The 25,726-nt window shown below is 50.8% G+C and overlaps 2 protein-coding genes across 2 annotated transcripts in view; both read right to left on the bottom strand.

The window, feature by feature from the left end:
- The window catches only part of POLR2A (RNA polymerase II subunit A), a 31,978-nt gene extending 11,305 nt beyond the window's left edge, over positions 1-20,673 (bottom strand). Inside the window, exons 1-19 of the mRNA XM_017850636.1 lie at positions 20,581-20,673; positions 8,250-8,382; positions 7,981-8,117; positions 7,713-7,886; positions 7,273-7,554; positions 6,785-6,946; positions 6,432-6,652; positions 6,082-6,214; positions 4,832-4,956; positions 4,494-4,704; positions 3,114-3,323; positions 2,854-3,022; positions 2,581-2,675; positions 2,235-2,438; positions 1,842-2,064; positions 1,236-1,419; positions 644-815; positions 445-550; positions 147-352 (exon numbers count right to left, since the gene is read on the bottom strand). Coding sequence (XP_017706125.1) covers positions 147-352; positions 445-550; positions 644-815; positions 1,236-1,419; positions 1,842-2,064; positions 2,235-2,438; positions 2,581-2,675; positions 2,854-3,022; positions 3,114-3,323; positions 4,494-4,704; positions 4,832-4,956; positions 6,082-6,214; positions 6,432-6,652; positions 6,785-6,946; positions 7,273-7,554; positions 7,713-7,886; positions 7,981-8,117; positions 8,250-8,382; positions 20,581-20,673 — 3,240 coding nt within the window. The remainder of the gene's footprint in view (positions 1-146; positions 353-444; positions 551-643; positions 816-1,235; positions 1,420-1,841; positions 2,065-2,234; positions 2,439-2,580; positions 2,676-2,853; positions 3,023-3,113; positions 3,324-4,493; positions 4,705-4,831; positions 4,957-6,081; positions 6,215-6,431; positions 6,653-6,784; positions 6,947-7,272; positions 7,555-7,712; positions 7,887-7,980; positions 8,118-8,249; positions 8,383-20,580) is intronic.
- Positions 20,674-21,453: 780 nt separating this feature from the next.
- SLC35G6 (solute carrier family 35 member G6) lies at positions 21,454-24,105 on the bottom strand. The gene is made up of 2 exons (XM_017850635.1): positions 23,897-24,105; positions 21,454-23,465 (listed from the first exon to the last, which is right to left on the bottom strand). Exons 1-2 carry the CDS (start codon positions 23,897-23,899, stop codon positions 22,452-22,454), a joined length of 1,017 nt encoding a protein of 338 aa, XP_017706124.1. The 5' UTR covers positions 23,900-24,105; the 3' UTR covers positions 21,454-22,451.
- Between the last annotated feature and the right edge of the window lie 1,621 nt (positions 24,106-25,726).

Here is a 25,726-nt window from a genome sequence, read left to right as displayed (position 1 = left end):
TGGGATAATGGCCCAAACACAGGACTTGGTAAGGTACACAGTAGTCTCTCCATGAATGACAACTATTATTACGTGATTGTGGACAAAGTGGGCTCTTCTTGGAAACCACAGAAGTCAACAGGTAAAAGGAGGAAAACAACACTCACAATAGCTTGGTTGAACTTGGACTCAATCTCCCCAAGCAGCCAGTCGAAGGCCTCCCCACTGAGCCGAAACTCCTCCGCCATGCGGCGGGAACACAACGTGGACCGCAGGTGGATGTTGAAGAGCAGCGTGGCATTTTCCTGGGCCTGCCGACTTAGTGGGTCATCCCCATTCACAATCACCAGCTTCTTGCTCAATTCCTTGACTCCTGGGGACCAATTAGAGGTGAGATCATCAGACCAGGGCCCAGCAGTCTCCTATCCCCTAGCCTGGCTGGGAGACCCCTAAGCAGGTACTCACCCTCCACCACTTTGATGGGGTGCAGGTCAGAGGGAAGGCGTGGGTTGATGTGGAAGATTTTCTGAGCGTTCCAGATCATCCGCAGCAGGTTACAGGGGAGGACAACCTGAGGGATGAGGGAATGGAGGGAGGGTTGTGTCTGGGGACAACCATCCAGGGAGGCACATCGCTAGTGTTAGCACTTCCCACCCACACGCACCTTGCTATCTCCAGTTGGGAAGATGACCCTGAGCACCTCCCGATCCTCCCGCATCCGCTCAAATTCCCGCTCCAACTCGTTCTGTATGTGTGCATTGCTCAGCACGTCCTTCACCAGGTCCTCCTGCAGAGTGCGCCGCAGGGCCCTCTCATTGGTATAATCAAAGCGGAACCTGGAAGTGCAAGGGGTAGCCAGTGGGCAGGTAGGCTCTGGGACTTTGGTCCCCACAAAACGCGCGCTAAGGTTCCCAAACGTGCACAGCCGACCAGGTACAGTGGTTTGGAGGTAAGAATCTTGGACAGAGAAAAATTCAGGCCCAAGGACTGCCAGTGGGACCTGAGTACAGGCCCACCCCTCTGCATTTTCTTTATAATATCGGCAGGGACAAAATGGGGACTGATCTTAAATCCACCTCCATCTACCTCCTCCCCTGTGTCACACAGCTGTTTCAGATAGGTGGGAAAAGGACGCTGAAAGGTAAGCTCTAGTGCAAGACACATACCAGGCTATCTCTCTGGAATAGGTATGGGAATCCTACTACTCAGGCCCTGAGCCCCAGGGGCGAGAACCACCCGCCTGCCCGCCTCCTCACTTCTTCTCAAAAGCCTTGTTGGAAGGTTTCAGCGTAGCCAGGTTCTGGAACTCAACGCTCTCGCCTGCCAGGCCGTCTTCACCGTAGCGCAGCTGCACCACCTGGTTGATGGAGTTCCGCACAGTTGCATCATACTTCACCATCACTGACTCCATGGACTTGATCAGTCGCCGCTGGATGTATCCTGGAGGGAAGTAATCAGTTGTAGGACCCAAGGCAAAAAGGGGATGACAAAGCCCAAAGACCCAGGCTGGGGCCATAACCTACCTGACTCTCTATAAAGAGTCAGCTAGTACTCCCTTGTCTAAGGCCTTTGAATGAAAACTCAGTGTCTACCACTAGATGGACAAAAAGCCCTGCAGGGACCACCCCCATGGGACAGGCCAGCAAAGCCCCGGAAAGCTCTATCCCTGTACTGCGCAATGCTGCACAGCAATCCAAACAAGGGTGTTTGCCTAGTCTTGAGTCTCTACTCTTTCCACAAGGGCCAGAATTATACCCTGGGAATAGGAGCCTGAGCATTTCCACTCCCCACCTATCAGGGGTTTCTCAGCCTGCAGCAGTCCCTGGTAACAGCCCAAGGAAAACCCCTAAGGAAAGCCTCACCAGTCTCAGCAGTCTTGACAGCCGTGTCAATGAGCCCCTCACGACCCCCCATGGCGTGGAAAAAGAACTCGGTGGGTGTGAGGCCGGCTAGGTAGGAGTTCTCCACAAAGCCACGGCTCTCGGGCCCGTAGTCATCCTTGATGAAGTGAGGCAGAGTCCGGTGCTTGAAGCCAAATGGAATCCGCTTTCCCTCCACGTTCTGCTGCCCGACGACAGCAATGACCTGGGAACAGAAAGTTGGGGTGTACTGAATTCCCTCTGCCTTAAGAATAACAGTTCCCAAGATTTCTTCCCAACTCCCGTGATCCTCCTGACTCTAATACATACAAACACCTTCCTTCCTCCTCCCAAACTTCAGTGTGGCCCCGTATGTGGAAAGACAAGGCTCCTCACCTGGGAGATGTTAATCTTGGAACCTTTAGCTCCAGACACGACCATAGACTTGAAGTTGTTGTATTCAGACAGGGATTTCTGAGCAGAGGAGCCAGTCTTGTCTCGGGCATCATTAAGAATGCGGTTCACCTGATTCTCAAAGGTCTGCCGCAGAGTGTTCCCTGGGGTGGGCTCCAGCTCGTTGTTGTGTGCCTTCTCGATGACCTGGAGGCAGAGCTCTTGGTGAGACATCTATCCCTACTCCCCGCCCCTTCCCTCTAACTTTACACTCCCTTTGCTCTTGAGGATGCTAACTTCAAAGTCCCTGGAAACCCCTTATTCCGTCTCTGGTGGCCTTCCCTCTCACCTCTATTACATCCTGCTTAGCCTTCTTAATAGTGTTCTGAATGTCCTGGTAAGTCTTAGAATCAGCAATGGAGTCCCCAATGCCGATGGTATGACCTAGAGACAGGGAAAGGCATCAGCATATCCCTTTGGACCTCTAAGAAACATGGAATGGAATTATAGCCAACAGTAGAAGCAGGGGACACCAAATCCAAGGAGGAAAGAAAGGGATGGAAGGACAGTAAGAAGTTAGAGAATTCACAGAAAGGTCCTGGTACTACGCCTCCATGCTCACCCTCGATGAGGAGCCAGTTGTTAATGACAGTCTGAATGTTGGAGTAGAAGAGGCGAGTGATGTCATGGCCCATCTCTAGGTAGGATATGTGGACCAGGGAGCCAGCTGACGTGCCCAGAGACTTCTTACACAGGATGCCCATGATCAGCTCCCCGTTCTCCACCACCACCTAAGGACAAAGCACCCACTCAGGTCCCCCGCGATGGTGCTGGCTCCCATGTCCAGATTCTGTCCTCACACAGCCACAAGCAGGGCCCTACCTTGGTGTCCCCAGGAGAGATGTGCTTGTAAGGGCCACTGTCTTCATCATCGGGATGGGTGCTGTGGGTACGGATACAATTGATGTGACCAGGTATGATGAGGGAGAAGATCTGCTTGCCTGTCCACAGGGGCCGGGGCTTCAGGATGGCCGGCTGTGGCACCTTCCCGTCCCACGTTGACAGGAACATCAGGAGGTTCATCACTTCACCCTGTGAGACAAACAGTAACGCAGACAGGAAGTCAGACTGCAGGCTCCACATCTCAGGGATGAGAGAGAAATGTTGGGGAGGTTTCCCTGCCCAAGGGAGAAAGTCAGATTTTGGAGGCAAAGATGACAGGAGAAGTTTTTTCCAAACTTTTATTTTTTTTGAGACAGGGTCTTGCACTCTGTTGCCCAGGCTGGAGGGCAATGGTGCAATCAGGGCTCACTGCAACCTCCGCCTCCTGGGGTCACGCAATTCTCCTGCCACAGCCTCTCGAGTAGCTGGGGTTACAGGCAACTGCCACCAGTCCGGCTAATTTTTGTATTGTTGGTAGAGATGAGGTTTCTCCATGTTGGTCAGGGCTGTCTCCAACTCCTGGCCTCAAATGATGTGCCTGCCTTGGCCTCCCAAAGTGCTAGAATTACAGGTATGAGTCACCACGCCCAGTTGCAAAAACTTTTAGTTAAAAATTCATTGTAATAGTGAAATTTTGTTTTGTTCTTTAACAATAAGCATAAATTTCTTTTAATAATTAGAAAATAAGTGAAAGTTACAATGGAAAATCAAATTTTAACAAGGTCCTACTTATTTTTCCATTTACCTTTCCTTTACAGACAATACCAGGTATTACATGAAATTTTAAAGAATTAGCCGGGCGCAATAGCTCATGCCCATAATCCCAGCACTTTGGGAGGCCGAGGCAGGTGGATCACGAGGTCAGGAGATCGAGACCATCCTGGCTAACACGGTGAAACCCCGTCTCCACTAAAAAATACAGAAAATTAGCCAGGCGTGGTGGCGGATACCTGTAGTCCCAGCTACTCGGGAGGCTGAGGCAGGAGAATGGTGGGAACCCAGGAGATGGAGCCTGCAGTGAGCTGAGATCACGCCACTGCACTCCAGCCTGGGTAACAGAGCAAGACTCTGTCTCAAAAAAGAAAAAAAAAGAAAAAAAAAAAAAAGAAATTTTAAGCAATTAAATGGGGGAATTAATGCCTTACACCTTTTTGGCCTCTGAGTTTTCCTAACCCAGAGGTTCGCCCATCAGAAAAGGCAATCTCACAGACCACTGCTGGGTAAGTCAGGAAAAAAAACACAGCTCTTCCTCCCAGCCTCCACCTTGCATCCAGGAGCCCCACCGCCCACTTGAGCCAGGTTTCCATCTGGACCACACACCCGCTCCAGGAAGACGTCTCTCTTGGTGAATTTGCGCACTGCTGTGAGTGTGTCCTGCACAATACCCATGACAGGCCGGTTGCTCTGGGGGGTGACAATCATGCGAGGAACCATGGCCAGCTCCTGGATCTCCGCCCGCGTCTCCAGAGACTGTGGCAGGTGCAAGTTCATCTCATCCCCATCAAAGTCTGCATTGTACGGAGTTGTCACACTACAGTGAAAGGGAAAAGTCAGGGTTGGGAAGATGTCTGCAGCAAAACCTCGAGGAGCCACCTGGCCTGGCACCCCCCACCGGCCTCCTCCCAGTTCCAACCTGCTTCCCTCAGCCAGGGACTGACCTCAGATTCAAGCGAAAGGTAGACCAGGGGAGGATGCGGACCCGATGCCCCATCATGGACATTTTGTGCAGAGTTGGCTGCCGGTTGAAGATAACAATGTCCCCATCACACATGTGCCGTTCCACCTAGGGAGGTGAGGTAAGGAAAAGGTCTCAGTGAAGGAGGTATCTAAGAATGAAAGGACAACGGACCTAAAACACTTTGCAGGTCGGGCGCGGTGGCTCACGCCTACAATCCAAGCACTCTGGGAGGCTGAGGCAGGCACGTCACTTAAAATCAGGAGTTTGAGACCAGCCTGGTCAACATGGTGAAACCCCGTCTCCACTAAAAATACAAAAACTAGCTGGGCGTGGTGGCACGCGCCTGTAATCCCAGCTACTCGGGAGGCTGGGGCAGGAGAATCGCTGGAGCCTGGGAGGTGGAGGTTGCAGTGAGCCAAGATCACAGCACCGCACTCTGCACTCCAACCTGGGTGATGGAGCGAGGCTGTCCTCTTCTTAAATAAAGTCCCTTGCAAACTGAGAGATGACACCATGGTGCTAATTCACTTGAAACACTTAATAACACTCCTCTGGACAAGGCCCTGGGCCAAACACCAGGTTATCACGGATGAATGATACACAGCATCCACCAATCTCAAGGAACTCAGTCGGGGAAAAAAAAGAGACATTTCGAATATAAAGCCTTCTGCACTGTTGCTCCACAGATCCCTCTTCCCTGCCATGTGCACGCTGCCCCTGGGTTTATGCCACCCCCACCCTGAATGCCAGAGGCCAGCAGCTCCCTGTACACCTAGGCAGCAGTAGCCTTTAACAAGACAGTCAGGCTGGGCGCGGTGGCTCAAGCCTGTAATCCCAGCACTTTGGGAGGCCGAGACGGGCGGATCACAAGGTCAGGAGATCGAGACCATCCTGGCTAACATGGTGAAACCCCGTCTCTACTAAAAAATACAAAAAACTAGCCGGGCGAGGTGATGGGCGCCTATAGTCCCAGCTACTCCGGAGGCTGAGGCAGGGGAATGGCGTGAACCCGGGAGGCGGAGCTTGCAGTGAGCTGAGATCCGGCCACTGCACTCCAGCCCGGGCGACAGAGCTAGACTCCGTCTCCAAAAAAAAACAAACAAAAAAAAACAAGACAGTCAAGTCTGGATCCCAATGAACAAGACAGACTCAGATGGCCTATCCCAACCTGCCCCATTTCGAAAAGCTTTCTGTTCAGGTGGCTGAGAGAGGCCCTGTCCTGCTACGTGCCTTATAGCCGGTCTGCAGGTGAAGATCACTAGGCTTGGGGTGGAAACGCAAGTCAATGCGATCGCCATTGTCTCGGATGATGTACTTGGCCCCTGGGTACTGGCTGTTCCCCCTGCGCACTAGTTCTTGAAGTCTAGGAAGGAAAGAGGTGCAATGAACTCAATGCTTCCTAAAAAGCCCCTGCAGCCACCCTCACCCCAGAGCCCTGAGTGGAAGTTAAACTTCAGAACTTCAACTCCTCCTCGCTCCAAGCCCACGCCCGAGGTAGGATGAGCAGACTCTTGAAGCCTTGTCACTGAGGCCATGTCTTCCCTAGCCATTCTGGGAAGGGCTTTCCAACAGAGACACACCTGTCAATGTTGAAAGGGGTGACAATCTCCGCAAAGGTCATGTTGGCGGCAATGGAGCGGGGCACGCCAACCTGGTCAATGGAGAGGTTGGGGTCGGGGGTGATGACAGTGCGGGCCGAGAAGTCCACTCGTTTGCCCATCAGGTTCCCTCGCACCCGGCCTTCCTTGCCCTTCAACCGCTGTTTCAGGGACTTGAGGGGACGCCCAGACTTCTGCATGGCCTGTGAGGAAAAAACACAGGGTGGGGGCAACCCAGAAAGTCAGCACTGGGCCCGCTTCCAGAGCTCTGAGGCCTCATGCTAGCCCCCACCCTGGCTCCAATCCACAGAGGGGTGGGGAGCATGCTGACTCACACGGGGCAAGCCAGGCAACTCATTGTCCACCATGGTGGCCACATGGAACTGGAGGAGCTTCACATCCTCTGCGATGACATGGGCCGCAGCGCCGTTCTGCTCATTGCGCCGTAGCTGATTGTTGATCTTCACGATGTCAGCCAGTTTGTGAGTCAGGTCATCCTGAGGCAGGAAGTCAGAATCATCATGGTCCAGCCACCACTGCCAGCGCTTGGCAGGCATGTGCCAGGCACACAGCACAGCTCTCATCCTCACATGCCCCGGGAGGCAGGACTGCCCACTATCATTTATAGACTCAGAAACACCTTTGTGGCCTTTAACCACGTGAAGGGACTCATTAAAGGTCATACAGCTAGTAAGTGGCAGGGGATTTTCAAACCCGGATCCATCCATCCATCCCCCAGGCACACCCCAGCCCCACCTACAGCGCTTCCTCCCTTTAGATACCTCACCCTCCAGCTAACAGGTAGAGCCCTGGAGCCACTGACCTGGTTACGGGCAGAGCCCTGCATCACAACAGCAGGCCGCACGGAGAGTGGGGGCACAGGCAGCACTGTGACAATCATCCACTCTGGCCGTGCATAGCGGGGCTCCATGCCCAGCACAAAACACTCCTCATCTGAGATGCGTTTGAAGATCTCATGCACTCGCTCTGGACTCAGCAGGATCTTCTTCTCCTGAGAGTCCTCATTAACGTGCTTCCATTCCGCATACAGCTCTAGGCCGGAACGCCGGATCCTGGGCTGGTACCGCCCACAGCCACCATGGCCCTTCCAAGGAGAGACAGGGACCATCAGAGTCCAGAGCTTGGGTCATTTCCCTCCACACCAGGCCAGCCCCTCCTGTTCCGCCGCATCCTTCCCTTCCAGTTTCCTCCCTCCAGGCCTCGGACCCCTCCTTCCCAAAAGTCTCTGCCAGTCCCAGCCACCTTTTCTTTGGTCAGATCCTCGTCACCCTCAGGTTGTTCCACACCAAACTTGTTATCCATCTCCTCCCCACCCTCGCAGATGTTTTTGCCCTTGCAAAGGTCGTAGACATGTGTGAGCCGCTTCTTGGGCTGTCCCTTGGACTTAGACAGGATGTCCTTGATCTTTGGGTTGTTCTGGGGACAGGGCAGAGCAGGGTCAGTTGAAGCTGTCCCCCCTGCCCCCTACCAAGCAGCCCCCCACCCAGACCAGAGCCTGTTCCCCACTCACAGAGTCCACAAGCAGTTTGGAGCAGAAGAAGCAGACACAGCGCAAAACCTTCATTGTCTTCACCAGGAAGCCCACGTGAAACACAGGCTTGGCCAGTTCAATGTGGCCAAAGTGGCCAGGACACTCTGTCATGTTTCCTGTGGGACACACACCCAGTGCTTTCCTCCCAGCTCCCACTCATCTCAGAGGCCTCCAGGTGTTGACCCTAGTTTTCTTTGAGGACCCAACCCACCTCCCCTCTGGGATCCCACCCAGTCCCCAGCACTTACCTGCACATGTCTGACAGCGGCCAGTCCGCTCAATCACCCCTTGCCTCGGGTCCATCAGCCCCCCAAGCTTGGGGCGGCCTCCCTCAGTCGTCTCTGGGTATTTGATGCCACCCTCCGTCACAGACATTCGCTTCTGCAAACAAAGAAAGGCCAACAACTAAACAGCGTTCCTAGTTTCTAGCCTTTGTGGCTGGGGAGCTCCGGACTAAGGTCTGGGAAAACCCTGAACTACTTGCAGAAGAACTAAGTTTCGCCTGGAGTGAGGGGAATGGGGGATTGGTGTGTATACACTTCTGAAAAGGCCAAAGTTGAATATTCCAAGTCAGAGGCTTATTCCAGTCACTGAGGCAGGAAAAGCACTCACACTAGATAATGGTCGACCCAGGGTTCCATACAAATCACCTGCCACTAGGACATGAACCCCAGACTTCAATCTGGGTTGAATTCTAGGTCTCTGACATTCACAGGATTTAGCCACAAAAAGAAATAAAAGTTGTTTCACGGAAAACAAAAAAAAAGACAATGCTTTATTTGTTCCTCCCAAGTAGAAATCAAGCTCATGAATCTGAGATCCTGGCAGGAGCCTCTCTGTACCTGTATCCTTGCCATGACAGCCCAGGTGTTCTGCACCAACACATGCCCCACCAACTCAAGCCCCTGATAAGAAATGAGGCACTCAGAGATGCAGTCCTATCTCTTTACCCTCATCTTTGTCATGCCCTCCTTCTCAAGGCCAGACCTGCTTGAACCTTTTCGTGTCCAAATGGAGATTTTATTTGTTTTGTTTTGAGATGGAGTCTCGCTCTGTCGCCAGGCTGGAGTGCAAGTGGCTCAATCTCTGCTCACTGCAACCTCCGACTCTGGGGTTCAAGCAACTCTCCTGCCTCAGCCTCCCAAGTAGCTGGGATTACAGGTGAGCGCCACCACATCCAGCCAATTTTTGTATTTTTAGCAGAGATAGGGTTTCACCAGGTTGGCCAGGATGGTCTCTTGACTTTGTGATCCGCCTGCTTCCGCCTCCCAAAGTGCTAAGATTACACGCATGAGCCACCATGCCTGGCCAGAGATTTTATTAAAAGACTGGAGAAACAGGTGCTAGTCTTTTGAAGACAGGTTGGTGGAAATGATTTGAAGCAAAAGTGAATAGCTGGAATCCCAAGAAAGGTAGAGCCAGGACTTGATGGGGACATTTCCGTGGAGGAAACAGAAGAACTCAGAAGCAGATACACTGGGTGTGGCAGCTCACACCCATAATTCCAGCCCTCTGGGAGGCTGAGGCGGGTGGATCACCTGAGGTCAGGAGTTCAAGACCAGCCTGGCCAACATAGTAAAACCCCATCTCTACTAAAAATACAAAAAAACTAGCCGGGCGTGGTGGTGGGCACCTGTAATCCCAGCTACTAGGCAGGCTGAGGCAGGAGAATCGCTTGAACCCGGGAGGCAGAGGTTACAGTGAGCCAAGATCACGCCACTGCATTCCAGCCTGGGTGACAGAGCAAGACTGTCTCAAACAAACAAAAAAAGGTGTAACGTTATCGCACACTTACACTTAGTAAAAACTACAGCATAGTATAAACATAACTTATATGCACAGGGCAACCAAAAAACTTCATGTGACTTGCTTCATCGCGGTGGGCTGGAACCAAACTCACGGTATCTCCAACGTATACTTGGATACTCATTCTCAACTCTCTAACTCCAGCCAGGCCTCACTTTTCTTCTGGACTTTGGGTTCACATATTTAACTACCTACTGAACTCCCTGCAAACATTCCACCAAAAAATCAAATTAAACATGTCTAAAAGCCAACTCCCTTTTCCACAAAAGCCTCTCTTTCAGTCTCCACCCCAGATTCAGAAACCTATGCTCACTTTTCCTTACCTTCAAGCATAAAACAGTTCAAAGAACATGGACTTAGCTCTCAGGGACCCTTGATTTGGAATTCTGACTCTACTACTTATTAACTATGTAACCATTAAGGACTTAATTAGCTAGCTTAAGTCCAGGATGTAATTGGTGCTTTTTGAATGGACATTATTATTATTCAGTCATTCACCAGGTACTGGTCACTTTTACCTCCTTTATTTATTTATTTATTTATTTTTGAGAAGTCTCGCTCTGTCACCCAGGCTGGAGTACAGTGGCGGGATTTTAGCTGGGATTACACGCTTAAGCCATCACGCCTGACCTCCTAAGTGTTTCTTGAATCTTGCCTCTTTTCTCCATCCCCACCACCACTGCCCTAGTTCAGGCCTTTCCTTTGTAGTCTACAACAGAGCGTTCGTATAGGTCACCAGCCTGTCTCTCTCCAATCCTTCTATACGACAACTGGGGTGCTCATTCTAAAATGAAAATGTGTGCCAAAAATAAATAAAATAAAATAAATAATAAAACAAAATAAAATGTAATCATGCATACCCTTTTGTCCTCAGACTGACATCCAAACTCAGCAGGGCAGCTTACCAAAGGATTTTATGATGTTCTCAACCTTCATTTCCCTGATGCTCCACACCTTCCTGTTCACTCCTCAGTACCAATCCCTTGGAGTTCCCTATCACCCAGCACAACCCGTGCTGCACTCCTCTGGGTTTTTTTTTTTTTTTTTTTTTTTGACAGAATCTCGCTCTGTCGCCCAGCCCAGGCTGGAGTGCAGTGGCACGATCTCGGCTCACTGCAAGCTCCGCCTCCTGGGTTCATGCCATTCTGCTGCCTCAGCCTCCTGAGTAACTGGGACTACAGGTGCCTGCCACCACGCCCAGCTAATTTTTTGTATTTTTTAGTAGAGACAGGGTTTTACCGTGTTAGCCAGGATGGTCTTGATCTCCTGACCTCATGATCCACCCGCCTCGGCCTCCCAAAGTGCTGGGATTACAGGCTTGAGCCACCGCGCCCGGCCTCCTCTGGGGTTTTCATACGCTAGCGCCTCTCTCTGCTTGGAATGCTTTTCCCACTGCAAAACTCCTATTTCAAGACTTGGCTCAGGCACTGCTTCCTCCAGGAAGCCTTTCCACAGCCTTCCCAAAACAGACAGGCACCCCTCCTCTGTGCTTCCACAGCCCCTCTGTCACTGTACATACAACAATGCAATAAAATGACCTATAGGTGTCTGTCTTTCCTATAACTATAAGCACCTCTCCGGCAGGCAGAATCCCTCAACCTGAAACATGGCAGGCTCCTGATAAATGTCTGTTAAATTGACCTGCTGCTTAGGACTCTCCACTGCAGGGAGGTACCCTCAAAAAACCTGGAAAAAGAGAGGTTACCTTCTGACAGTCAAACCAGTAATCCCCTCATATCAGATCTGATTGGCCACTGCTGGGTAGAAACCAAAATGGTCTACAGATGCAAAGCTGAAGAAGTTCTGAACACCTCTCAGCCTCACACAGGTTCAAAACTCTCATCAACATGACCTGACGAAATCTCAGGGAGACGTCCTCGTGTATGACTACATTTGCAAAGCTGGAACCTCATCAGCTGCTTTGTGTCTGGTGAGAAACATGAAGGGGATTGCTCACCTTGAATGAGACCAAAAGAAAAAAAAAAAAAAAGCAGGTACAAATCTGGCCTGGCCTCCACAACAGACACTGCAAAGGGGCCTAAGAGAAATCACGCTCAACATTTTCAACCTCTGTCTGCTCAAAGTCTAGGCCGACCAAGCCAACCACCCTTCTAATAACTAATTCTGCTTCCAGGCTTTCTGAGACTGGGTCAGGGGGTGACAGCAGACACGCATATCCTGGTTAACGAGAAGAGCTATCCTTCCACCACCAAGTTCATGAACTCTCATTTATTTATTTATTTATTTATTTATTTATTTATTTATTTATTTATTTTTGAGAGAGGATCTTGCTGTCACCCCGGCTGGAGTGCAGTGGCGCAATCTTGGCTCACTGAAACCTCTGACTCTCAGGTTAAGTGATTCTTGTGCCTCAGCCTCCCAAGTAGCTGGGATTACAGGTGCCCACCACCACGCCTGGCTAATTTTTGTATTTTTAGTAGAGATAGGGTTTCACCATGTTGGCCAGGATAGTCTCAAACTCCTGGCCTCAAGTGATCCACTCACCTTAGCCTCCCAAAGTGCTGGGATTACAGTCATGAGCCACTGCACCTAGTCTCAAACTGTCATTTTAAATTATATACGAACTGCTTTAGCTCCAAATCCTTCAGCCAACACTGGTTCTCACTGCCTACAGAATAAAGGCTAAACACTTGAGGGGGTGGCCAGTCAGGCTGGGTTCTCTTTGGGTTCTGCCCCTGAGGTCACAGAACAAAAGGGCTGTCATTGAATCTCAGTAAATACTCATTCTCTTTCCTCTGCCTTTAGCAAAGCTAACAAGGTCCTTATTATAACTTGGCTTCAAGTCTCTTTTACAGCTTTACTTGGTACCACATTCTCCTACCCACCTCCCACATTTATGTTCTAAATACAATAGATTTCTCAAAATTCCTTTTGCTTCACACGCCCCCTTGGGAGTAAACTTCCATTTATTCTTTAAGACCCAGTTCAGAGGTCACCTCCTTATGAGTCTTCTCTAACTCTTCCTAGCCTTATGCATACCCCAGCAAGGTTCTCAGCCCAATTTTAATTACTTGGTGACACATCTGTCTCTCCCATTGGACTGTAATCCTTGAGGGCAAGGGTCATGTTTTCTCTTCATATCCTCAGCACCTAGCACAGTAACCAACATACGGTGAGGGCTCAGCAACTATTTGCTGCATACATAGGAAATCCCTCACAAGAAATAATTTGAACACAAGGATCATCTTCTGACTCATCAATGTAGCCCATACTCTACCTAAAAGAATACATTACTGGCCAGGTGCAGTGGCTCAAGCCTATAATCCCAGCACTGTGGGAGGCCAATGCAGGCAGATCAACTGAGGTCAGGAGTTCGAGACCAGCCTGGCCAACATGGTAAAACCCTGTCTCTAATAAAAATACAAAAATCAGGCCGGGTCCAGTGGCTCACGCCTGTAATCCCAGCACTTTGGGAGGCCAAGGCAGGCGGATCATGAGGTCAGGAGTTCGAGACCAGTCTGGACAACACGGTAAAATTCCATCTCTACTAAAAATACAAAAAAAAAAAAAAAAAAAAAAAAAAAAAAAAAAAAAATTAGCTGGGTGTGGTGGCACACTCCAGTAGTCCCTGCTACTCAGGAGGCTGAGGCAGAAGAATCTGAGTCTGGGAGGCAGAGGTTGCAGTGTGCAGAGACTGTGCCACTGTATTCCAGCCTGGGCAACAGAGCTACACTCCATATCAAAAAAAAAAAAAAAAAAAAAGGAAAAAAAATACTGCTTTAAATCCTTACTTAAATAAGTCAGGATACAAATCAGTTATGCATTCCATGGTAGACAGCCGTTTTTATTTATTTTATTTATTTATTTTTTTGAGACGGAGTCTTGCTCTGTCGCCCAGGCTGCTCCAGTGGTGCGATCTTGGCTCACTGCAAGCTCCGCCTCCTGGGTTCACGCCTTTCTCCTGCATCAGCCTCCTGAGTAGCTGGGGCTACAGGTGCTCTCCACAGCGCCTGGCTAATTTTTTGTATTTTTAGTAGAGCCGGGGTTTCACCATATCAGCCAGAATGGTCTCTATCTCCTGACCTTGTGATCTGCCCGCCTCGGCCTCCCAAAGTGCTGGGATTACAGGCGTGAGCCACCGCGCCTGGCCAGACAGTTGTTTTTAATAAATAGGGGTCAACTACTGCGAATGAAATCCAGCACCGTCTTTTCCCAAAATTTTGTGCACAGCTGTACAAAGCTCTAGTACCTCCTTGCAACCTTACCCTCACGTAGCAACATCTAAATCCATCTTCTAATAGCAAGGACTACAGCTCTATCTCAAAGCCAATTCAAAGAGCCCTCTGTACCTCCACATACTCTGACCCCGAAGACTTCTGTAAAACATTTTAGCCTAAAATACCACCTATTTCACAACAGGAGGCCCCTTACCCTCACCCATCCTTCTAAAATGCCACCTGTTTCACAACAGGAGGCCCCTTACCCTCACCCATCCTTCTAAAATGCCACCTGTTTCACAACAGGAGGCCCCTCACTCACCCTCACCCATCCTTCTACCCAAAACTGAACCATCTGTTGGTCCCTCAAAATACAGACATCATATGAACCACAGACATGCAGCGCACTATCAAAGCCCAACAATCCTACACCCCAGAAATGACTCTGGTAGACCTTCGTCAACAGTGTCCCATACTTTTATTTGTCATTATTCAATCTCGGGTCAGTACAACCTCTGCCTACCAGGTTTCAGTGGTTCATACGCCTCAGCCTCCCAAGTAGCTGGGATTACAGGTGCCCGCCACTACACCCAGCGAATTTTTGTTATTTTTAGTAGAGATGGGGTTTCACTATGCTGGACAGGATGGTCTTGAACTCCTGACCCTCAGGGATCTGCTCACCTTGGTCTCCCGAAGATTACAGGTATGAGCCACTGTGCTCAGCTCATTTGTTATCATTATTTTTTAATTGAGATAGGGTCTTGCTCTGTTGCCCAGGCTGGTCTTGAACTCCAGGCCTCAAGTGATCCTCCTGCCTCAGGCTCCCAAAGTGCTAGGATTATAGGCATGAGTCACAGCACCCATTTTTTTTCCACGCTTTAAGAAAATGTAAATATGCTCCCATTTTTACATAAGGCCTTCACTCTGCACACTCTCGAGTAACTTTTTCATTTATCCATAGATTCCCTAACATGATCAGCCCACAGTGCCCTTCCATTTCAGTAACTCTCACAGCACTCACTAGGTCAAACGAGAGCCACGGCCGAGTGTGGTGGCTCACGCCTGTAATCCCAGCACTTTGGGAGGCCAAGGTGGGCAGATCACTTGAGGTCAGAAGTTTGAGACTGGTGTGGCCAATGTGGCGAAATCCTATCTCTACCAAAAATACAAAAATTGCAGGGTGTGGTGGCGGGTGCCTGTGATCCCAGCTGCTTGAGAGGCTGAGGCAGGAGAATAGCTTGAATCCAGAAGGCAGAGGTTACAGTGAGCTGAGATCTCATCTCTGCACTCCAGCCTAGGCAACAGAGCAAGACTCCATCTCAAAGAAAAGACAGCGACTTATTAAGCACCTAGGCGCAAACAACTTAAGCATTTATGTCCTAGAAACTTAATTAGCCACAAAAAATTAGCCAGGCGTGGTGACAGGCGCCTACAGTCCCAACTACTCAGGAGGCTGAAGCAGGAGAATGGCATGAAACCAGGAGGCGGAGCTTGCAGTGAGCTGAGATCATGCCACTGCATGGGCGAGAGAGCCAGACTCCATCTCAAAAACAAACAAACAAACAAAAAAAGAAACTTAACTAGCCATTTCAAAAAATACACATAAGTTGAAAATACCATTTTAATATATTAAAACAAAATAACATTTTTCTTTCTTTCCCAAATAACCATCTCACTCACTTATGGCGATTGTTAGGCACTGCAACTCTCAAACCTTGGAATCGGACTAAACAGCACCACCTTTATTTCTTCTATAAACTGATTTTTGCCTGTACTTAGCAACTGCTAAAACTCAGCTTCACAAAATATGACATCATAGACAGGGATTTGGCACCATCTAATGTTGAAATGGAACTACCACGAACTAGGAGTTCCAGGGTTTCTGACAAATGTACCTGTGCTTCTCTTGGAAATTTAAAATACTTCACTGTACCCACTGTGAACGTGTCCCACAGTGTCTCAGGGCATCAGCACGGTGTGGGACCCTATTGGGAAGTTCTTCTCTTACGTGGTAATAATACATCCTAAGTTATTTACCAAGATTCCTATTAGTAGGGCCGGGCACGGTGGCTCAAGCCTGTAATCCCAGCACTTTGGGAGGCCGAGACGGGCGGATCACGAGGTCAGGAGATCGAGACGCATCCTGGCTAACACGGTGAAGACCCCGTCTCTACTAAAAAATGGCAAAAAACTTAGCCGGGCGTGGTGGCCGGCCGCCTATAGTCCCAGCTACTCGAGAGGCTGAGCGAGGAAATGGCGTAAACCGACGGGAAGCGGAGCTTGCAGTGAGCTATAGATCCGGCACTCGCATCGCAGCCGGGCGACAGAGTGAGACTCCGTCTCAAAAAAAAAAAAAAAAAAAGGATTCCTATTAGTAAATACTGATTTATAATTGTCACTTTCAAACAATGTTGCAGTAAAAGTTCTTCTACGTTATCTATGCATATTTGTCCCATTATTTCATTCACTTGTTTATTCAACTCATTTTTATTACATGTCTATCATGTGCCAGGCACTACTTGAGATACTGAGGGAACATGAATAACACAAAGTCCCTCATGAAATCCATTCTCTAGCAAGGAAGCAAAAAACAGAAAAACGAATCCTTTCTGAAGTGACAGGCTGTGAAGGAAAATATAGCAGAGAATGATCAGAGAAAGCAAGGGCAGGGCAGGGGATGCTATTTAAACAGAGTGGTCAGGGAAGCGCTCCTAAAGATATGACATCAGCCAGGCGCAGTGGCTCATTCCTGGAATCCCAGCACTTTGGGAGGCCAAGCAGGGGGATCACTTGAGCCCAGTTCACCAGCCTAGGTAACACAGTGAGAACCCATCTCTACAACAAATTTAAAAATTAGACAGGCATGGGGTACAAGCCTATAGTCCCAGCTACTGAGATGGGGCTTGGGGGTCTGAAGTGGGAGCATCTTTTTTTTTTTGAGACCAAGTCTCACTCTGTCGCCCAGGCTGGAGTGCAATGGCACAGCCTCGGCTCACTGCAACCTCCGCCTCCCAGGTTAAAGCGATTCTCCTGCCTCAGCCTCCTGAGTAGCTGGGATTACAGGGGTATGCCAACACACCCAGCTAATTTTTGTATTTTTAGTAAAGACAGAGTTTCACTATTTTGGCCAGGCTGGTCTCAAACTCCTGACTTCGTGATCTGCCCACCTCGGCCTCCCCAAGTGCTGGGGTTACAGACGTGAGCCACTGTACCTGGCCTGGGAGCATCTATTGAGCCCAAGACCAAGAGGCTGCAGTGAGCTGTGATCGAGCCACTGCACTGCAGCCTGGGGGACAGAGGGAGACCCTGTGTCACAAAAAAAAAAAAAAAAATTCCATTTCAACAGAGAACAGACATAAAGGAACAGGCATGCAGAGCAGCGGTCTGAGCAAGGTGGTTCCAAGCAGGAGGAATAGTGAATAATAAAGTCCTTGAGGTGGGAATAAGCTTGCAGTGTTAGAGGAGCAAGCCGTCAGCGTGGTTCAAGAAAAGCAAAGAGGAGACTAGTAATGAGATGGAGAGGCAAGCAGGAGCCAGATAAAACAGCACTTTATAGGTCAGAATAAGGAGTCCTGAAACCTCTGGAGAGGATTCCATGCACGGAAGGGAAGGCATGAAGAGCTCTCTCTAGCCTGCTCTAGCTGTTCTTGGAAACTGTAGAAAGACCAACTAGGGCTACTATAGCACTCCACAGGAAAGATGACAGTAGGGTGGAATATGGTGGGACACAGTGGTGGAGATGGTCATAAATGGCTGGATTCCAGGCATATTTTGAAAAGTAGAACTGACACTCTGGCAGATGGACTAAGTGGAGATCGTGAGAAAGAGAATCAAAGATGGCTTTCAGGTTTTTGGCCTGAGCAAATGGATGGAGAAACATTTACTAAACTATGCAAAACTGGGAAAGGGAGAATTAAGCTTTTTTAACCTAAGGATGAATTTTTATAAGTGGTAATGCTTGATCAAACGATTCATATACTAAAAGGTTGATGAAATTGTCAGACCAGAGGCTGGGCATGTTGGCTTAAGCCTGTAATCCCAGCACTTTGGGAGGCCAAGGTGGGCGGGTCCCCTGAGGTCAGGAGTTCAAGACCAGCCTGGGTAACATGATTTCCCATTCCAGAGTTACCGACGTTAAAGGCGATCAGACGAATCCTAGGGAGTCTTTACAAGTTTGGTTAAGAAGCCAAACCCCGGATAGCTACTAAATACAAAATACAAAATACAAAACACAAAATACAAAATACAAAAAATAGACAGATGTCGTGGCACACACCTGTAATCCCAGCTAATCGGGAGGCTGAGGCAGGAGACTCTCTTGAACCCAGGAGGTGGACGTTGCAGTGAGCCAAGATGGTGTCACTGCACTCCAGCCTGGGTGACAAGAGTGAGATTCCGTCTCCAAAAAAAAAAAAAAAGATTGTCAGACCATCCTCCAAAAAGGTTTTACCAGTCTATCTTTCTACCAACAATGTATAAGCATGTCTATTTCCCAATATTTTTGCAGCAGGGAAAAAAAGTTGGATAACAGAAATAATTTTATTTTAATCTGGATTTTTTTTATTAGAAAGCCAACTCTTTGTTGGCCATTTGCACTACTTCTCTGAACTGCCGACTCATCTCCTTTACCCATTTTTCTAGTAAATAGGTACTTTCCTTACTGCTTTGTAAGTGTTCCTTGTACATCGATAAATTTAACCTTGTCTGCATAATTGCAAGTATTGTTTCCTGATCTGTTTTTCAGCTTTGCCACAGTGCCTCTATAAACAGAAGTGGCTTTTATTTTTACGTAGTGAAATCTGCCTTGGTCTTCCTTATATATATATAACGTTTAGCTCATTTTAGGCATTCCATAAAACTTACCTATAATTAACTACTATTAAGGACTTCTGTCTCTGGTATGAGCCCTGCAAAAGCCTTCTATTTTTTTCTAGTATTTTATGGGTTTTTTTAGATTTAAGTCTTAACTTCATCTGGAACTGATTCTGTGGTATGGTGTGAGGTCAGGACGTTCTGACTCCTGACATAGCTGAATTTTCTTCCAGCAAAATGGTCTCTATCCACAAACAGCCACTTAACTCCATTCTTCCCAGCCAGTGGGCTCCCTCTACTTAGCTCCACAAGGGAAGAAGTCCAAGTCACCAATAGCTCTCCCCTAGGACTGCCCTCCTCTCTCTGGTCTCTCCACCTCCTGTATAAGTTCTTCATAGAGCAACTACAGCAGTACTTTTTCCAATGCGAGTTTGCTATCACTCTCCTGTTTATAACTGTCCAAGGACTACCTACTGAAAATAGAATTAAGTCCTGACTCCTTAACATAATATACAATATCCCATGCTTCTCCAGCCAATTTCTGTAACACTCTTCTTCTCTCATCCACTAAACCTCAGCCACACCGGCCGCCTTTCACCCTCTAGGACAAGCCCAAGTTCATTTCTCCCTCAGGCCCTTTGCACTTGCTATTTCCTGTGCCGGAAAAGCTCTCGCCATAGAAACTACGGCTTCGATGACTGGCTGCCTCTCATCATTCGGGTGAAATCTTCTCAGACAGGCCTTCCCAGACCCTGACACCATCCCATCTGAAGTAGCCCCACCTAGGCTGGGCGAGGTGGTTCACGCCTGTAATCCCAGCACTTTGAGAGGCCGAGGCTGAAGTCAGAGTTCAGCCACTGCACTCCGGCCTGGGAAACAAGAGCGAAACTCCGTCTCAAAAAGACAAAAAACCAAAAACCAAAAACAAAAGAAGGGGGGGGATCACCTGAGGGCAGGCGTTCGAGACCAGCCTGGCCAACATGGCGAAACCCCTCCTCTACTAAAAATACAACAATTAACGGGGCATGGTGGCGCATGCCTGTAATCACAGCTAGTCAGGAGGCTGAGGCAGGAGAATCGCTTGAACCCGGGAGGCGGAGGTTGCAGTGAGCCGAGATCGTGCCATTGCACTCCAGCCTGGGCGACAGAGCAAGACCCAGTCTCAAAGAAATAAAACAAAACAATATAAAAATAAAAAAAATAAAGTAGCCCCAGCTCAGTGACTCTCCATGTCATTACCCCCTTTCACTCTATTCGAGACAATTGCCATTAACTGAATTATCTTGTTCATTTATTGTATTCGTGTTTACCGCCTGCCCTTTCCCACAGACAGTGCTCTTTAAGGTCCTGGTCTGTCGTGTTCACCTCTGTAACCCCAGAGTCTCTTCTGTCCACAACAGAGCAGGCACTCAATTAATATTTGTATTACAGAAGAGGAGGAAGCTATCCGGGGTTTGGCTTCTTAACCAAACTTGTAAAGACTTCCTAGGATTCGTCTGATCGCCTTTAACGTCGGTAACTCTGGAGTGGGAAATCAGTCACCCTTCTCTCTCTCCTTACCCTCCAGCCAGGCCCCCTGTCTCGGACAAAGCGCTAAGTTTGCTCAACTCTGCAAAATATAACTCTGGGAGGCCCGAGACTGGCGCCTGCACAGCCTTGGCGCGCTGAGCCATGCTCCTGGCCCGTCACCCACAGGCAGCGAGAAAGCGCCAAGTTTCCGCAGCCCCCGTTCGGCCCCGCCCGCCAGGGAAGGAGGGAGGAAGGGGAGGGCAGAGCCGCTTACCAGTTCATCCGGACTCAAGACTCCGAACTGGACTCTCTTGATGGTGCGCAGCGGGCATGCGCTGTCCCCCGAAGGGGGGCCACCCCCGTGCATGGCAGAGGCAGGCGCGCTGCGCAGGCGCAAACCTCACTACAAAAAGCCTGCGCCGCCTCCGCCTAGGTGCTCAGACCTCGTCAGGGCGGCCACCGGGAAGGACCTCCCCGAGTTGGGAGGAAAAAGCCGGGGAGGGGAAGGTGGGGAGGGAAGGAGGCGGGGAAATAAGGAGCGAAAGGAGCCCTTCTTTCCCTTACCGGAAATTGTTCAGCTCCCAAAAAGGAAAAAAAAAAAGAAGGGGAAAGGAAAAGGTTTTGGGGAGGAAGAAGAAAAGGGTAACGAATAAATAAGTAACCGGGCTCCTGAACGGCAGAGGTTACGGCAGTTTGTCTCTCCCCCTTCCGGGAGCCGCCTTCTTCTCCAACCGTCCCGGCCGCGCTCTCGGCGCTTCTGAGCAGCGAACTCGCCGAACGACGCCTCTTATAGATTCGCCCTCCCGTCCCCGCCCCTTCCTTTCCCGCCCTCCCTTGCGCTACGGGGCCGCCTGCGCAGGCCCGCACGGGGTGCGAGCCAGAGTCGTGGGTCCTCCCCCTGCTCGCTGGTTGGGCGACGTTTTGAAGTGACTGGGAGAGAGGAATTTTTTTTCTGTAATCCCACCGCCTCTCCTCGCTGCCCCCTTCTGCACTGAGATTTAAGGTTTGAAGACTCGAGGGTAAAATTGGGCCGCTTTCATTCTAGTTTGGACAACGGTTTCATCTTCAGCAAAAGCCTCTCATTCGTAGCACCCCCCAGCTGGAAAATGGTCTGCTCTGCGAATCGGTAATGGAGGCGGGGCGGGGCGGGGCGGGTCCTCCCGAGTGAGCTCCCGGGGGAGGGCGGTTGCTCATGAATATGCAGTTCTCTTGCTGAATATGCATGAACAAGCCAAGATGGCGGGACCAGTGGCTTGTCCGGAAGTAGCCGATGTTGGTCAAACGGCCCCCAGAGACGGGTGGGCATCTCCTGGCCTCTAATGCCGCGCCGTACCGAGCCATGGTCCTAGATCCATGGCCTGAGCCGCTCGAAGAGACTTCAGCTCCGAGGCCTGCTCTGGAAGGAGCCTGGCCACTGTCCGGGAGAGATCACGGGACCGCGACAATCCGAGAAAAGCAGATTAGCCATGGGGCGGGCCACGAAAGTCCTGGGGGATTTGGGGTCAAGGCATCTGAACATTAGGAAATCCTTCACTTTGTAGAATATTTCAGGAATAAAATGGGGGGGCGGGGATCCCAAGGGATTCTCCAATGAGAACGGTCGTAGGACTTCCACTCTCCCTTCAAAGCAGAGACGACACCACTGCACAGCCACATTCAGAGTAATCCTTGTTTGATGTCAATGTCACGTCACCACCCCAAGGAGGGGGCACAAGCACGAGAAAAGGAAACCTTAGCCGTGAGGGGAGGGGTGGGGAGGCACGCTCCCCTCCCCCAGCGCAGCTGCTGGCTCTGTCTTTGCCGGAACACTCCAGCCCCAATGCTCTTCTCTTTGCTGCTGAGTGAAGTCCTCCCCGTGGCCCACGGCCTGCCTGCCTCTGCCCCTTGGATCTGCTCCTCAGACTTTACCCCTTAGTTATGCCCTGATTCCCAGGACCCAGCTTGGACTCCACATCCCTTGGTCCCAGGCTGGCTCCAGGTCTTGCAGGTAGTCACTATCCACCAAGTCCCCAAGTCACTCTTGACTCAGAGGTATCCCTCTCCCACACCAGTTCTTTTCCAGTTACTTGTCCTTCCATGTTCGTCTTCAGTCTTTGCCTCTGTTTACCCCTGCCCCTCCCAACCCCCAGGCTCCCAAGTTCTATCTCACTCCTCCACCTTCCCTTCCCTCTCACAGCTGAGGTTCTGGGCTGTGATGATGGCAATGCTGCCCAGCACAACCCCTGCCCCCATGATGTCAGAAGGTGCCACAGTCTCATGGAGCATATAATACTGCAGTATAAGGGCCACCACCACCTCAGAATTCAGGACAGCGCACACCAGGGCAGGGTGGGCCTTGGTGACCGCATAGCTCACACATGTGAAGGAGACCAAGGCGAGGATCCCCACTGCCCCCACACAACTCCAACTCAGGAGGTCACTGGGCAGCACGGGGGTCTGCAGCACAAAAAGGCCTGGCACAGAGCCCAGCAGCCCCACCAAGCCAAACAGGAAGGCCACTGTTGGGAGGCAGGAGGGAAAGAGCAGAGAACAATAGACCCGAAGCCCCAGGGACAGCATCAGGCCTCCCAGGAAAGCCAGCACATAACCTACGGCGGTGTAGAGACCTGTGGTCCCCTCCTGCAGTGTCCCTAGTCCAGGTCCCACAATGATTATTAATCCTAGGATGCTGCCCAACAGTCCACACCAGTCGTAGCCACTGAGCCCCTGGCTCTCAAGGCAGAGGGCGAGGAGGGCAGAGCAGACGGTGGAAGAACCTTTGCGAACAGTGGCAGCGTTGCCAGTGGGCACCATCTGAAACGCAGTGTAGGCACATCCAATGCTGAAGACGTTGAGCACGGCATGGAGGCAGGCCCGGCCTCGGATGTCAGGAGGTCCCAGAAGTGGGTCGCCACGCAGTTTAAGTAGCAGGGCAATAGGGAGGTGGAAGAGACATCGACAGACGAGCAGCTCCAGCGAGGGCAAGTTTGAAGCCTGGTAAGCCATACGAGAAAGGGGGCCCACAAAGCCAGCAGGCAGGCCCCCACCCAACAGGGCCACCAGCAGACCCTTGGTGGCATCAGAGGGCTGGCAGCGCTGGTGTGAGGGGAGGCTGGGTGGAGTGGAGGGCGGCGATGGCTGCGTGAAGTCGGGCAGGTTGAAGTAGGGGTGACTGCCAGCCTGTTAGGGAGAAAGGAGCTCAGGGTAGACAGCAGCCACAGCCCGGGCGACCTGGGGCAGGGCAGATGCGAGGATGGGGTCTGGGAGGAACTCTTGGGAGTTAGAAAGGGCCTAAAAGATGAGTGAGATGGTATAATGTGGGCCTGCAGCAGGAAGCAAGGAATGAGCAGTCCTGGAGTATCATTTCCCTGGGTAAGTTGTTCCTGGGAGGAGAAAAAGGAACCAGGATGCCCTCTTGGATTGAGGAAGGGGAGGAAGCCTCAGATGCTATGCATCTGTGTGATGCCACAAGTTCCAGAGACACCTGGGTACACTATTATGAATTCTATTTGTGGGTATCTCTGAGACAGCTAAGTTTTAGGAAAGGAGGGGAAATGGAGCAACCAGGAGCTATAGGGAGGGAGTATTGGGCCCCTGGCCCCCATACTCACCATCTTTCCTTGGACTTTCTCCTCTCTCCTCCTGGCTCAGGGAGCCTGGGCCCCTCAGAGCTCCAGCCATTGTGACCTGGTTGGAGTGGGGGTGGGGTTCTTCCCTGGAACCCTCCTGAGGTGGTAGTGCGCCTGTTTTCCCACTGAGTCTAACTCTGCTTCTTTTCTTTCTTTTTTTGTTTGAAATAAAGTTTCCACTCTTGTTGCCCAGGCTGGAGTGCAATGGTGTGATCTCATCTCACTGCAACCTCCACCTCTCAGATTCAAGCGATTCTCCTGCCTCAGCCTCCCAAGTAGCTGGGATTACAAGCGTGCGCCACCACACCTGGCTAATTTTTCTTTTTTTTTTTTTTTGAGATGGAGTTTCGCTCTTGTTGCCCAGGCTGGGGTGCAGTGGTGCGATCTTGGCTCACCACAACCTCCGCCTCCCAGGTTCAAGCAATTCTACCTCATCCTCCCAAGTAGCTGGGATTACAGGCATGCACCACCACACCCGGCTAATTTTTTATTTTTAGTAGAGATGGTGTTTCTCTATGTTGGCCAGGCTGGTCTTGAACTCCTGACCTCAGGTGATCCGCCCACCTCAGCCTCTCAAAGTGCTGGGATTACAGGCGTGAGCCACTGCACCCAGCTAATTTTGTTTTTTGTTGTTTGTTTTTTTTTTGGTAGGGATGGGGTTTCACCATGTTGGTCAAGCTGTTCAGGAACTCCTGACCTCAAGTGAGCCACCCCGCCTCAGCCTCCCAAAGTGATGGGATTACAGGCATGAGCCACCCTGCCCAGCCCAGGCTGGAGTGCAGTGGCACCATCTCGCTATCTCAGCTCACTGCAAGCTCTGCCTCCTGCCTCAGCCTCCCAAGTAGCTGGGATTACAGGCGCCCGCCACCACGCCCGGCTAATTTTTTTGTATTTTTAGTACAGACGGGTTTCACCGTGTTAGCCAGGATGGTCTCCATTTCCTGACCTCGTGATCTGCCCACCTCTGCCTCCCAAAGTGCTGGGATTACAGGCGTGAGCCACCGCACCCGGCCTCAGAGAGGTTTTAAGGCAAAGAGCTCTGAAGCCTGGCTCCTCCATCTCCTTAGTTTTTAATTTTCCAGAACCAGGGAGGAGTTCTTGGGATTGTCCCTGTGGAGTTTCAGGAATGTGTTTTTTTCTGTGTGTGCTTCCACCTGGTGTTTTGTTGATGCTGTCCCCAGAGGCCGACACCAAGGCTTCTGCATTTATGTTCAAGGATACAGATGTGGATCTATCTGCTGGTGGGGACAAAGTACCCAGCCAGCTTCGTGTGTTCATTTGCGCTGGTGGTCGTTAATGTGTGCCCCGTGTGCATGGCCAGGGCCTTCCTTTTCCGCGGCCTGCTGAGCGTTCCTGCGCATTCCTGGAGAGGGTGTGTGTGTGTGTGTGTGTGTGTGTGTGTGTGTCCAGGGCTGGCCCTCTTTGAGTGTGCTGACCCTGAGTCTGTGGGTCCCACTGGGCCTGATTATGAGTCTGCCATGTCATGTCTGCACCCTGAGAGCCTGTGTGTTAAATGCTTTCAGGCAGTGTGCACCGCTGAGTGAAGGGCGTACAGGGGGAAGGGCGGAGGGAGCCCTTTCCCTGGGGGTCGGTGGTGTTGCGCCCCTGCCGGGGTGCTGCAATCCGGCCCGCGCCCGGCTCGGTGTCCACCCGCCCGGTGGCCCAGCGCGGCGCGGTGTCCTGCCGCGGGGATCAGTCCCGGGGAAGGCCGTCGGGCGCTCGGAGCTTTGTGTCGGTGTCGGCTGCGCTGCGCCGGCCTCCTCTCGGCGGCGACGGCGGCGGCGCTGGGGGGGGACTGTTTCCGGGGGTGGG

The sequence above is a fragment of the Rhinopithecus bieti genome, unplaced genomic scaffold, assembly GCF_001698545.2.
Source record: "Rhinopithecus bieti isolate Rb0 unplaced genomic scaffold, ASM169854v2 scaffold_32008, whole genome shotgun sequence".
NCBI lineage: Eukaryota > Metazoa > Chordata > Mammalia > Primates > Cercopithecidae > Rhinopithecus > Rhinopithecus bieti.
The sequence above is the reverse complement of the archived record's forward strand: the minus strand, read 5'-3'. Positions and strand labels throughout refer to the sequence as shown.